Source organism: Colletes gigas, unplaced genomic scaffold, assembly GCF_013123115.1.
Source record: "Colletes gigas isolate AHSC1104 unplaced genomic scaffold, ASM1312311v1 Colletes_gigas_Sc00040, whole genome shotgun sequence".
Lineage (NCBI taxonomy): Eukaryota > Metazoa > Arthropoda > Insecta > Hymenoptera > Colletidae > Colletes > Colletes gigas.
The window spans coordinates 921,994-936,486 of record NW_025106669.1 but is presented as its reverse complement, the minus strand read 5'-3'; the positions used below and the strand labels follow the sequence as shown (position 1 = coordinate 936,486).

The 14,493-nt window shown below is 37.0% G+C and overlaps 1 protein-coding gene across 12 annotated transcripts in view; it reads right to left on the bottom strand.

Annotated features, from left to right (window-relative positions):
• The window catches only part of LOC122402848 (glucose transporter type 1), a 52,705-nt gene that overhangs the window by 6,737 nt on the left and 31,475 nt on the right, over positions 1-14,493 (bottom strand). For 8 of the 12 annotated variants that reach the window (XR_006259555.1, XM_043405980.1, XM_043405981.1 and 5 more), the window contains 7 exons: positions 11,994-12,154; positions 11,277-11,636; positions 10,937-11,168; positions 10,601-10,813; positions 9,109-9,333; positions 6,368-6,507; positions 3,937-3,966 (listed from right to left, as the gene is read on the bottom strand). Coding sequence is in view for 11 of the 12 variants with exons in the window: in XM_043405980.1 (XP_043261915.1) it covers positions 3,937-3,966; positions 6,368-6,507; positions 9,109-9,333; positions 10,601-10,813; positions 10,937-11,168; positions 11,277-11,636; positions 11,994-12,154 (1,361 nt within the window). In the remaining variant the exon portion in view is untranslated. Of the gene's footprint in view, positions 1-1,307; positions 1,583-3,936; positions 3,967-6,367; positions 6,508-9,108; positions 9,334-10,600; positions 10,814-10,936; positions 11,169-11,276; positions 11,637-11,993; positions 12,155-14,493 lie in introns of those variants that run through there. The other 4 variants (XM_043405985.1, XM_043405982.1, XM_043405986.1 and 1 more) reach the window with 4 other exon arrangements.

Here is a 14,493-nt window from a genome sequence, read left to right as displayed (position 1 = left end):
GCTCTGGGTTAGGTCTGGATTAGATCTGAGTTAGCTCTGGGTTAGGTCTGGATTAGATCTGAATTAGATCAGGGTTAGGTCTGGGTTAGGACTGGATTAGATCTGAGTTAGGTCTGGATTAGATCTGGGTTAGGTCTGGGTTAGGTCTGGATTAGATCTGGGTTAGGTCTGAGTTAGCTCTGGGTTAGGTCTGGGTTAGGTCTGGGTTAGGTCTGGGTTAGGTCTGGATTAGATCTGAATTAGATCTGGGTTAGGTCTGGGTTACGTCTGGAATAAGTCTGAATTATGTCTGGGTTAGGTCTTAATTTACTCTTAAAAAGACGAGTTTGCTAATTAGAAAATCTAATTTTTCTTCCAGACCTAACCCAGACCTAACCCAGACTTAATTCAGACCTAACCCAGACCTAACCCAGACTTAATTCAGACCTACCCCAGACTTAATTCAGACCTAACCCAGACCTAACCTAGACTTAATTCAGACCTAACCCAGACCTAACCCAGACTTAATTCGAACCTAACCCAGACCTAACCCAGACCTAACCCAGACTTAATTCAGACCTAACCCAGACTTAATTCAGACCTAACCCAGACCTAACCCAGACTTAATTCAGACCTAACCCAGACCTAACCAGACCAATTCATCGCTGATAACGGGGGTTAGGTCTGGGTTAGGTCTGGAATAAGTCTGGGTTAGGTCTGGGTTAGAAAAAGATCACGATTTACTGCAGTATCCATTTAGTATAAATTAGGGTATCGGGGAAAAAATTAAGAAAACGTTGCTCGCGTTATCAAAGCTTGCATAAGACTGACAAAGCTGATCGACTCCGAGCAGAAGAAAGGATTTGGCGGGAGAGAGCCAGTCGCTTGTTTTTTGACTCTTCTGTTTTGGACGTCCACCAGAGCATATCTGTGATTGTCGACACACACCGGAGAGGGTCCGAATGTACAACAATGTAATGAAATATTCGATCTTTCACCGACGTATTTGATATCTGTTGACATTCACCGGTGAAAGTTGACATTCTCCAATTTCGGTCATTCACGGTAACATATATATATATGTATCTTAACAGATTTTTATAAAAAAATAAACAAATGAAAAACTGCGCGTTAAAGTTGCGCGTACGAATGGAAGTGAACTAAAACCGGGAATTAAATAAACAAACAGATTTATTTTACAACATATAATATATATGTATATATTTATATATACGTATGTGTATGATCTTGTCGGTGATGCCGAAATATTCGTTTTAAATATAATATACTAGTTAACGAGTGTTCTAAAAATTGAGTCATAAACGGCCCGTAATCATCGATTACAATAATCCTTAGAGCAGTTTTGTGCTACGAGTAAATGCTATATCGTTGCCGATAACAATTATTCGATTAGATCGACCGAATACGAGAACTCTATTTAATGTAGTTATCATTTTTCAGTGAATGGCAATACGATATACGGATTTAAAAATCGTTCTCAGTTAATTAGTTTTATGGTTTGTCAGTAGCGTGGGTATGGTTGGCAGTGGTGGCGTCAGATAGGACGGTCTCCTTGCTAGAGTTAGTGGCGAGCTCCTCTTCCCTGCAATATAACAATGTTACATGGCCATCGAGCCTCGTGTATCGATTGTGCGTCGATTTTTTTTTTGAGAGAGAGAAATCCTAGTTTTTGCGTCGTACGTATAAAGTAAAGCTTTTTTACTCTAAGAAAAAAACAAAAACGTACATATGCATCCTACGTTGAGAACAAATGTGGTCGTTTTCGTAATTCCCCCAACGGATTTCGAAGAACGCTCGTTCGGAACGCGGCTTGTTCTAAAATGGCCGCCGTCTACCCAACTAGAGCTGTTCGAGTACTCGAGCGTTCGATTAATTTCTTTGATATTTCCATGGACGATATGAATATTGGTTTTATTTACTTAACACATTACCGACCGATAGCGTATTGATCAACTTCTTTACCGACCAACGCTTACCGACCGATAGCGTATTGATCAACTTCTTTACCGACCAACGCTTACCGACCGATAGCCGATTAATCAACCGCTACCGGTCGGTAAAGTGTTAAGATATTTCAATGTATTTTGTGTTCATTTTATCATAGAAAATAGAACAGAAAAAAAACAAAATGGAGTATAATAATATCTATCATATCGTAACCGGTAAAGAAGAAATCTTTTTCTATTTTTTTTTAAATTCTCAATGCATGATTGTTTAAATAAAGATTACGAAAATATTAAATTCTCAAAAATTATGTTCCTTTTTTGTAAAACATCAGAAATAAACGATTTAGGGAGACCCAAGATCTAGTACTCGGCTCAGCTCGAAAACCGAGTCTCGACTAACAAAATGGCGGTTTCGAACGTTACTAATATTCGAGTATTCCAACAGCCTTACTACCTTCCGCTTTACCGTCAGAAACACGTTAATAGAATTTTCCAGAGACACGATAAAATATCTCTGATTTCCATTATATGTACCTTTTTAAAGTCTCGTTTTAATGGACGTTGAAAATACAGACTCTCTATCGATTCGAATAATTTTGTTTTAACACTTCCTTGTGTGCACAGCTTGTTCAAAATGATTTTAAAGATACTCGATAATTTCGTCTGCTCAACTCAGACTCGATCATCGTGTATCGGCGTCGAACAAGCCGCAATTATAAAGAATATGAAATTTATGTTATGTCCTCGGTTCTCATGTTTGCCTAAGCGATTTACGAATATTAAATATATGTATATGTATAGATATATCGATGATAGTCACATAGATGCACTGACACGTAAAAGTCAAACATACACAGTCATAAAATTTATAAACAGCACTCATTCGATCATAAATACAAAAATGGCCCTTATACTAATCTCTATATCATTTATCAATTAGCGTAAGGCTGTTATTAACGAACAAATTGAAGAAAATTCCGGGGCTAAATCAGAAGCTGATGATTCATCGAATGTTTCGGCAAAACCTTGTTTCCAGCAGAATCGATAAGAAACAATAGAAACAAATATCGAAAATGGCTCGCGAGTTTGTAACGCAAAACTGCTTCCAAAGCTTCCGTAAAAATATTTCACACATTTCGGAGTTTCTGTCTCTTTGTTTTACGCATGGGTAAGAATATTAATGCAAAGCTCTTTCTGCGTTCGCCTATTCGAACAAAGTTATATATCTATTACTTAGAAATGGTTCGTACGCCAAAACAGTTAACGTAAGCACTAACATGCAGTCGCATAGTACAGCGCCATAAAACTCGTGCCAACTATATCGACATGAAAAATTATTCCAAGACTGAAAATCTGTCGTTGAACATATATCGGGTTATAATTGGTAGACTAAAAAGAGGAGCATGCTGTAAAATACAAGGCTCCGAAGGGAGGGTTAATCGAGTAGTCGGGGCTGTTATGTAGGAGTAACAATGACCTTACCAAACAGGTCGCAGGAACAGTTACGCTAAAAGCATTGGTATTCGATCACATAATAGCCCTGGAAGAACTATTTAGAAACTGTGAAATGTATCCTCCGCAAAAAAGAAAAACGTACAAAATTACAGTTTATCTTAACGGAGTCATTCATGCAACTATGGATCTTATCCTTCTTTGTGATTTAGCCTGATAACAGCGCATGAGAATGGCGGAGTAAAGATGTTTCAACATGCCCAGGCTTGTTAGACCGTAGAAGTTATGGTAGTCGCTCGAATAGGCAGGGGTACAGGATTATCTTTTACGCAAAGCAAAAGATCGAATCCTCAGTTTTGCTCTAAATCAAAAGCAGCTGTAAATTTAGCTAAAAAATAATCCTTTCGTTTAAAGACGACTAGTGGTGTCTTTGATAACCGATCTCCCATGCAGTAAAAAGAACAAGTCTGACAAATTCGATATAAGTATCGTAACAAAGCCACCACAGTAACAGGGAAAACGTATTGTCAAGACTCACCCGTAGAGTCTGCTGTCCCGTAAGCTGCTCCTGCTCCGAAATAACATAGAAAGCACAATTACGATATGTTCATGAATTCTCATCGTAATAGTATGGAAGTTAACTTAAAAATTATTACCAGAACCATTAAGTAACGATTTATTTAAACAATACATGTACAATAGGCTAAACAAATAAATATAATATCCATTTTGGCTTCTCAGAAATCAGTAACAAACTATAAAGCTTCAAGCTCACGTTTTACAAACGAATATGTATATATATATATATATATATATATTTGTAATACTTATGGAAATGTAAAATAAATCACAAAGACGAAGGTAAAACAAGAGAATTCGTTTCCTTTCGTTCCAAATTTCTGTCAACGTTCGATCGTTCGTTTTAGAATTTGCGAATCTACGAAAACAATGTTGTACCTTCTTTATGTTACAAAAAAAACTCTGTCTCGTGTAACATAAACGCCGAGAAGAACAATCGGCAATACTACGACGGTATAAACGATAAACTGTTGCTATACAACCATGCACCGATCACCATGGTATACATAATCTCAAACGTTGCAGCTGATACGTATCTACGTTACGCTACAGAGTTAAGACTGGTAGATTCAATCGTTAAATCTAATATTGTGTATTCTCAAAGTCTGCGAAGCAACGACACTCTTTTTAATCAAACTCTAACACGCGAAGCGAAATTCCAGATACGCCATTTTACTTTTCTCTATGAAATTGTAGAGTGGAAGTACCAAAATGGATTCGATGCTAAGATCGAAGGGATTTTTCTGCGATTAGGTATCACGTGTCATTGTTAACAACCTTACGAAAGGAGAATTGCGTTAGCAGATTCATTGCGATTGGAAAAACCTGTTCGTAGCTGGAACGATGGTTGAATATTGATGAATTTAGAAGAGCTAGAAGCTTCGAAGCACAGTTTCTTCAAAAATGGGGTTTTAAATTAGAATCTGCGAGGTCTCGAAAGACTAAAAGCATTCTACGTTGTGGAATAAGAGAAATGTTGTTATATAATCTTTCGTTCCTAGTCTTTTCATGAAATTTATGCTCGATGATGTTTTTCAGGTGATTTTTGATCTTTTAAAAGACTTTACAAAAAACTGATACAGTTTATCGTTAAATTTCATGAAGCCTTTGCATTAGTCACCGTATCTGCCTATTTGAAACGATAAACACAAAAATAATGAAACCTGAAGAGCGTCGCAGAAGAATTGTTAGATACGTTCAAACCGAATACATAAACAGTACTTTTGAAGGAAGTCTTATACTAATATCAAAGATTAAAAATGCATTAAATTTTTGAGAACATAAGGGAAGCGTTATCATAGAAATTGTTAACCAAAAATAAAATAGATGTAATTAATGTCTACGAAGCTGTTTTTTGTTAAAAAAAGGCCACAAAATTTGTAGAGAACGACTTTAGGTTCAACATCAAGAAGAGTCGACAGAAATATTTATCACAGTTCTATTTTCTTCTATAATTTTTTAAAATTGATCAATCTTTTAGGGTTAAACAGTTTTCGTAGCTCTAGTAATAATATTTGAACGAAATGTTTTCTTTTTCATAGTTGGGAAATTATCCACTTATCCTCTTAGTACTCCCACTTTGCAATTGAAATCGTGAAATCGATTAGTACTGTTCTTAAATGTCTACTATATAGAAGAAATCGAATGCAATTTATCACAGATGAGTGCCCCATTAAACCGATAGCAGTGACCTTCTTTTTGTTAGAAAGAATAACGCAATTTACTTTCATCTACTTAATACGTAAAAAGTAGCATCAAAGATCGTGGTGCGATATGGTCAATATAATATAAAATTGACAGCATTGTTGCTCGATAGAAAGCCCGTTACAGATTTCCTTTCAAAGTGTTCGATAGCGTACAATATTATATCTTGTTGTCCAAGATAATTACTATACCGTGTTTTTCCAACCTTTTTAACGAGTAACTACTTTAATTGTACACAATTATTTATGTATTTTGCGCACGATAAACATCTCTAGAGATTCATTGGCTAATGAGTATAAACGTGCATTTATTTCCTAACCTTCTATCTCTTCGAACAAAATCATGAACGTTTCAAATATCACGCATGTTTGCTTCATCGATAAAGTGTAGACGGCCGGACGGATATGACAATAGTAATCCATGCATCGAATTGGTGAAATGCAATGTTCTTATCACGCGTTATCAGCATTGGACTAAACGATAGATACAAAGTCTTTTGCTTAGGAACTAAGCTAACAAAGGAAAATCAAACGAAAATTCGAAAACGAAGAATATACCTGCAGGGTCGTGTAATACGCATAATAGAAATCAGCAGAAAAGAAAAGGGATTCCAAACTGAAGATTATCTACCTAGTGATTTGCTATACGTATTAGGGATGGTATTAAGTGGCTTGTTGATTGCATACCTGTCGTTACCATGCCTGAATAAAGCTAGAATTTCTTCGAATGTTTTATTCTTGGTCTCAGGAACCTTCTTGTACGTGAAGATCCAGAAGATGGCTAGGAATGCACTGAATGGTAGGAACGTGTAGTTTTCAAGGCAAGACTGCAACAGACGAACGTAGAAGATTAGCATTGAAGTATAGTATCAAAAATTAATGTAGAAAATATAAAGAATACGCTCCAGGAAATACGCACTAGGAACATAGAAGTGTTCACACAGTAATCACACGAACTGATATCACATTCTTTGATATTAATCTCTTTATATGAATAAATACAACGCAGCTCGTGCCGATCATGGCGGCTACGGAACGCCATGTGCTAAAAAGGTGGCGCCACTTGGTCGCGTGCTCATTGCCGCGCGGAATATGAATTCCTCAACAATTAAATATGTGATATCTTCCTTGAAATTTAACGATCTTAACACTAGATTGCCCAAGGAAGTAATTTTGACTGCTTTTTAATTTCAATTAGAAAAACAATTATGTATATAATGACACAATTTCTTAGAATTTTGTGACTTTTTGCACAACATATAAATGCGTTTATTAATAATTGTAGTTACCTCCTCCCTCCTTCATTTCCGGTATATGTGTTATACCTATATTGGTCAAAAGCAGTCATTTTGACTGCTTGGGAAATTTTAAATAATCAAATCACTCTTATTATTGAATTTAGTAAATTTCTTATATGACCAGTTCGACTCTCTATTGAAATAACAGTTTTCATTTTTTTTCGATTACCAACACATGATAACATACAAGTACATGATAAATTGTCGATTTGGGCGTACCTAACCCAGACCTAACCCAGATCTAATTCAGATCTAATCCAGACCTAACCCAGATCTAATCCAGATCTAATCCAGACCTAACCCAGACCTAACCGAGACATAACCCAGACCTAACCCAGACCCTAGATCTGGGTTAGGTCTGGATTAGATCTGAGTTAGGTCTGGATTAGATCTGAGTTAGCTCTGGGTTAGGTCTGGATTAGATCTGAATTAGATCTGGGTTAGGTCTGGTTTAGGTCTGGGTTAGGTCTGGGTTAGGTCTGGATTAGATCTGAGTTAGGTCTGGGTTAGGTCTGGATTAGATCTGAGTTAGGTCTGGGTTAGGTCTGGATTAGATCTGAGTTAGATCTGGGTTAGGTCTGGATTAGATCTGAATTAGATCTGGGTTAGGTCTGGATTAGATCTGAATTAGATCTGGGTTAGGTCTGGTTTAGGTCTGGGTTAGGTCTGGATTAGATCTGGGTTAGGTCTGGGTTAGGTCTGGGTTAGGTCTGGATTAGATCTGAGTTAGGTCTGGGTTAGGTCTGGATTAGATCTGAGTTAGATCTGGGTTAGGTCTGGATTAGATCTGAATTAGATCTGGGTTAGGTCTGGATTAGATCTGAATTAGATCTGGGTTAGGTCTGGTTTAGGTCTGGGTTAAATCTATTTAAAACAAAATAAATCTATTCCCTGGGGGAATAAGGTTATCTATAAATCCAGACCTAACCCAGACCTAACCCAGATCTAATCCAGACCTAACCCAGATCTAATCCAGACCTAACCCAGACCTAACTCAGATCTAATCCAGACCTAACCCAGACCTAACTCAGATCTAATCCAGACCTAACCCAGACCTAACTCAGACCTAACTCAGATCTAATCCAGACCTAACCCAGACCTAACCCAGATCTAATCCAGACCTAACCCAGACCTAACCCAGATCTAATCCAGACCTAACCCAGATCTAATCCAGACCTAACCCAGACCTAACTCAGATCTAATCCAGACCTAACCCAGACCTAACTCAGATCTAATCCAGACCTAACCCAGACCCTATTGATAAATTGCAGTTTCTCAATAAGCTAAAGTAGTACTTGTTATTCGAATCTTTATGCAGTGATACTTGTTCTAACAAGTTGTTTATTTTATTTCTGCGCCCTAAATTCATAATATTATACCATAATATTAAAAATTAATTTTAAACAAATTTCTTTACACATTAGTTAGTCTTTCACGATGCAGTCATGTTGACTGCTTTTGGCCAATATAGGTATATACTAAGTTTCAGTCTTTCTAGTGTTAATATTTCTAATCGTTAACGCGTTAGAGTATCTACCTTGATACTGTATACTTTCAATTAAATTACGTTTCCGGAAAAAGGATTCATTTAATGCGTTTTCTATTTCTTTGAAACAGTTCGACTATTATGAAATGTTCAGGTTATTTGTAAATGTATAAATATATTTCTTTTCTTCGTGTATTACATATTTTTAACGTATATGTTGAATTACTCTTGTTTCTTTCAATTTATGAAAACAGGACTTATAGAACTGCTAAAATATAGTAGTTTGTGGGGTTGCTTCCTGTACTTGCCGCTAGGGGGACCGTTTCTCTCGCAAGTGCTCGACTTAATCGACTACCTACTATCTCAGTGTCTAAAACAAGATAAAATGCTCCCCTCTCCTTTCTTCTTCCATCTCTCATCAACCCTCACAAGTTTCACCTCAAAATAGTGTTTCTATATCTAATAAATGCCTTCATACTTTACGAGAGCAACGAAGTTTATTACGATCCACTTATTCAACAATTAAAATTAAAATTTCTAACGCGATTTACGCGATACGTCATTTATTTTATGGGGTTTATGGGTACTTTCGTCCTCGATCGCGGAAGAAGTAAGTGTAAATATGGAAGTTTAACGCGTCTTACCTTCATACTTGGGAAACCAATGCCAACCAAAAAGTTAGCCATCCAATTGACGAGTACCGCGATAGACATGGCGGCAGGTCTAGGGCCCTGTGAGAACAGCTCGGCTGTGATCATCCAAGGTATAGAACCAGGCCCGACAGCAAAGAATACCACGAAACTTAGGGTGGAGACGACCGACAGATACGACATCCAGTCGATCATTTCCTGCACATAACCGAAAAACTCCTATCAGGCAGTAGAATAGTGTTCTCCTTTCCTGAGCAGCCGGAGGAGTTACTCTCAGGATTAAAATACAATATTCTACGGTAACTTAAAGAGAAACTGATAAATACAGCATGCAGTTGTGCAGCTCAACCCTGTGTCAAGGCGATGATGCGATTGCAACGATGCGAACGTGCTCTGTTTATGTACAATTAATATCTTTCATTTAAGCAACGAAGCATGACTTTTCTATTTTTCAACGGAAGGAGTAACCCAGGACACGTTCCTTGGACCTCATAGTGAACACAAACGACAATGGTAAAAACGCACGACACTTTACGCCTTTACATTGAAAAGGGTACACGTAATTGTGCTGGTTTTGCTGAACGACACGAGGAACACGGTCATTGGCTCTCGTGGCTCCTCTGAGCAGTTCGTGTTTTTTCGTTTCTAACACATTACCGACCGACTGTTTTACCGGCCAACAGTTACCGACCGATAGAGTATTCATCGACTGTTTTACCGACCGATAGCGGTTGGATTAATCGGCTATCGGTCGGTAAAGTAGATCACGTTCGACGTAAGAGATGCAAAGATTTGTTTACTGCGTAAAGAGTTTAAATTTCGTTTCTCGAACAAATGTAACGTGACACAAAGGGTGACAGGTTTGAGCCAGATAGAATATATACTAATAACAAAGGAAGTAAATGTCTCCTCCAGGCAGTCACGAAAGAGGCCGTTAATGAAGAGGGGGAGGGGAACGGGGTAATTAAGAAGCACAATTATCAAGCAATTGCCTAAGCAAACGAGAGTGCATGCATCATTTGACACGCGTTAATATTTTTTTTATATGAAAAATTGCAAGTTATATTTGTAAATTCTGAAATGCAAATAAGGAATAACAGGAACGGGAGTAGACCTTAAAAGTTACATGAATGTCTTGGGGGGAGAAATTAAAATGAGTTTTCTGAATGGAAGTTTGTATAAATGGTGATAAAATTCTCACTGTCGGTGCAGTGCTGCACTCCAGCTGTGAACAAAGTGTTAGATACACCTTTCGCCAAGGTGCATGGAAGTGACAAAGCACAAAGATATAGCTATATACAAATCCACGTTCTCTGGTGGTGTAATCAACACGCCCTAGGCAACCCTGATTCCCCCATCGACTTTCAACTTTTAACATTAGATTCTATGACTGTTATTACGCGACGTTACGAACAGTTAGAATTTAGTTAAGTGTTAAAGACAGTGCGTACACTCGTAACTGGGGATTCCTGGAAGTTCGACTTACCTTTATCAGAAAAGAAATTGTGATGAATATTGAAAAGATAAACATGCCACCAAGACCGTATAAGTGCAGTGTACGTCTTCCTGTTCTATCCATAAGCGGGATGGATACTAACGTCATACAAACCATAATGGCACCTATGCCAATGGTTGCAAACTTGGCACTCTCCTCTGTCAAACCAGAACTAGTGAACAAATTTGTCGAATAGTAAAACACCTGGAACGGAACAAGTTTACGGGTCATTAGATCCCCCAAAACTTGAACGATACACATTGCGTACAAATTCAAATTCCATGGCCTGGTAATTTGCATCGAGTTTCTAGCCAGAGCGCTACTTACAGCATTAATGCCTGAAAGCTGTTGCGAAAGTTGCATGACCACACCAATAACAAGAGGAGCTCTCAGCGTAGGGCTACAAATGAGCTCTGTCATCGATATTCTAGATTCAGCTTGCTGAGCACGTTCCTCAGCTCTCATCTCTTCTATGTCTTCTTCCACTTGGTTACTGGCTCTCAACCTTCTCAAAGCTTTGCGAGCTTCTTCCTCCCACTGTTTGGTAATGAGCAAATATCTGGGGCAGAGAATTGAATGGTAACGAGCCAAAATGCTAAGAGTTCTTTACTAGTTACGGTGATAGAGTTGGGGTAGCGTTTACTGAGGTTACGTTGGGAGTCTCTACCTTGGTGATTCAGGGCAAACCGGAAGCAGCAGTAACTGTAGAATCGCAGGGCAGATAGCTAGCCCTAAGAGAACTGGCCAACCCTCATTCGTTCCAAGGATTTGCTCGATGCCCAGCACCTGGGAGACCAGGAGACCCACCGTAACAGCGAGCTGGTTCACCGTGCCTAGGCCGCCTCTCAGGTTCAGTGGTGCTATCTCCGATATGTACATGGGAACCAACGAGGTGTTTAAGCCACAATTCACACCGATGATGAACCGTCCAAAGAACAACATTTCGTATGAGTGAGCAATCTTTGTACAACCCATCAGGCACGCCCCCACGATGCCCAGCACGTTGTTTAGCAGTAAGCCCCCCTTTCTGTCGGTGAACGAGAAAACACGGAGCAATGTAACAGGTTTACCAACCGGTACGTTTCGTTATTCAACACTTTTACTGCCAACGTGACGGGATTTAACTACTACGATACTAGAGAAATGAATTCTCAAGTCGAAGGAAATAAATTTGAATGGAATTTGTGAATGTTAACGAGGTTACAAAGATTGGTGAAACAAATTTTAGCTTATGGTAGCTTAGAATGGTGTGAAATCAACATTTCACGGTTTTGATCTGGCAGTGAACGTGTTAATACTCGAACGTAACGCGCTACTGGCGACATCTGGCAACACAGGCCTACCAATCTACGGCGTTAACGCGATGCAACGATATCGTACAAACCTGCCAAATCTGTTGGCAATTATTCCTCCGCTAAAACCACCTAGCATACCACCAATCGCAAATATGCTCACGGCCACAGAATACAATTTCTTCACGGAATCGTCGGAAATGTCTTCTCCATACCTATCCTTGTACACGTCTTTCATAAAATTTTCAATGTTCTGAAACAGAGAAATTTCAACGGTTACTTTTCGGTAGAAAAATAGACATTTAAGGGGGATTTACTATCTAGTAATATTTGGCCTTGTTTGTGATTTTTTTTCCCCACGATAGGTAGGCTATTTCGTACTGAGATTTTGCAGATATATTTAGTCATCTTACAAGCATATACAGGATTTTTTTCGTTAAAAAATATTGAAAATTGAGGGAGTTATAACTTCTTGTTTAACAAGAGGCAAGTGGTTAAATTTCAATTCTTCTGATTTTTTTTTCCAATGATAGGTAGGATATTTCGTACTGAGATTTTGCAGATATATTTAGTCATCTCACAAGCATGTACAGGATTTTTTTCGTTAAAAAATATTGAAAATTGAGGGAGTTATAACTTCTTGTTTAACAAGAGGCAAGTGATTAAATTTCAATTTTTCTGATTTTTTTTCCCAACGATAGGTAGGATATTTCGTACTGAGATTTTGCAGATATATTTAGTCATCTCACAAGCATGTACAGGATTTTTTTCGTTAAAAAATATTGAAAATTGAGGGAGTTATAACTTCTTGTTTAACAAGAGGCAAGTGGTTAAATTTCAATTCTTCTGATTTTTTTTTCCAACGATAGGTAGGATATTTCGTACTGAGATTTTGCAGATATATTTAGTCATCTCACAAGCATGTACAGGATTTTTTTCGTTAAAAAATATTGAAAATTGAGGGAGTTATAACTTCTTGTTTAACAAGAGGCAAGTGGTTAAATTTCAATTCTTCTGATTTTTTTTTCCAACGATAGGTAGGATATTTCGTACTGAGATTTTGCAGATATATTTAGTCATCTCACAAGCATGTACAGGATTTTTTTCGTTAAAAAATATTGAAAATTGAGGGAGTTATAACTTCTTGTTTAACAAGAGGCAAGTGATTAAATTTCAATTTTTCTGATTTTTTTTCCCAACGATAGGTAGGATATTTCGTACTGAGATTTTGCAGATATATTTAGTCATCTCACAAGCATGTACAGGATTTTTTTCGTTAAAAAATATTGAAAATTGAGGGAGTTATAACTTCTTGTTTAACAAGAGGCAAGTGATTAAATTTCAATTCTTCTGATTTTTTTTTCCAATGATAGGTAGGATATTTCGTACTGAGATTTTGCAGATATATTTAGTCATCTTACAAGCATGTACAGGATTTTTTTCGTTAAAAAATATTGAAAATTGAGGAAGTTATAACTATAAATGCGTTTTTCAAACCTCACTTCCATGATAAAGTTAAAAAATTCAATGATAAAAGGTTAAAAAATAGAAATTCGAATCTTCTCCCTAGTTTCTGCTATAACTTCATTCTTCCTAATGAAAATATTCTCCCCCCCCCCCTTGTTTTAAATTAGCAGGTTGATTGGAATCGAGTCAGCACCTTTTTCAGAAGAGCCATTAAACAAGAAGTTATAACTCCCTCAATTTTCAATATTTTTGTATGAAAAAAATACTGTACATGCTTGTAAGATGAATAAATATATCTGCAAAGTCTCAGTTCAAAACAGCTAACCAATCGTTGGGGAAAAAAATCAGAAAAAAGACCGAAAAATTGAAATTTAACCACTTGCCTCTTGTTAAACAAGAAGTTATAACTCCCTCAATTTTTAATATTTTTGTATGAAAAAAATACTGTATATGCTTATGAGATGAATAAATATATCTGCAAAGTCTCAGTATGAAACAGTCTACCAATCGTTGGGGGAAAAAATCAGAAAAAAGACCGAAAAATTGAAATTTAACCACTTGCCTCCTGTTAAACAAGAAGTTATAACTCCCTCAATTTTTAATATTTTTGTATGAAAAAAATACTGTACATGCTTGTAAGATGAATAAATATATCTGCAAAGTCTCAGTGCAAAACAGCCTACCAATCGTTGGAAAAAAAATCAGAAAAAAGACCGAAAAATTGAAATTTAACCACTTGCCTCTTGTTAAACAAGAAGTTATAACTCCCTCAATTTTTAATATTTTTGTATGAAAAAAATACTGTACATGCTTGTAAGATGAATAAATATATCTGCAAAATCTCAGTTCAAAACAGCTAACCTATCGTTGGGGGAAAAAATCAGAAAAAAGACCGAAAAATTGAAATTTAACCACTTGCCTCTTGTTAAACAAGAAGTTATAACTCCCTCAATTTTTAATATTTTTGTATGAAAAAAATACTGTATATGCTTATAAGATGAATAAATATATCTGCAAAGTCTCAGTTCAAAACAGCTAACCAATCGTTGGGGGAAAAAATCAGAAAAAAGACCGAAAAATTGAAATTTAACCACTTGCCTCTTGTTAAACAAGAAGTTATAACTC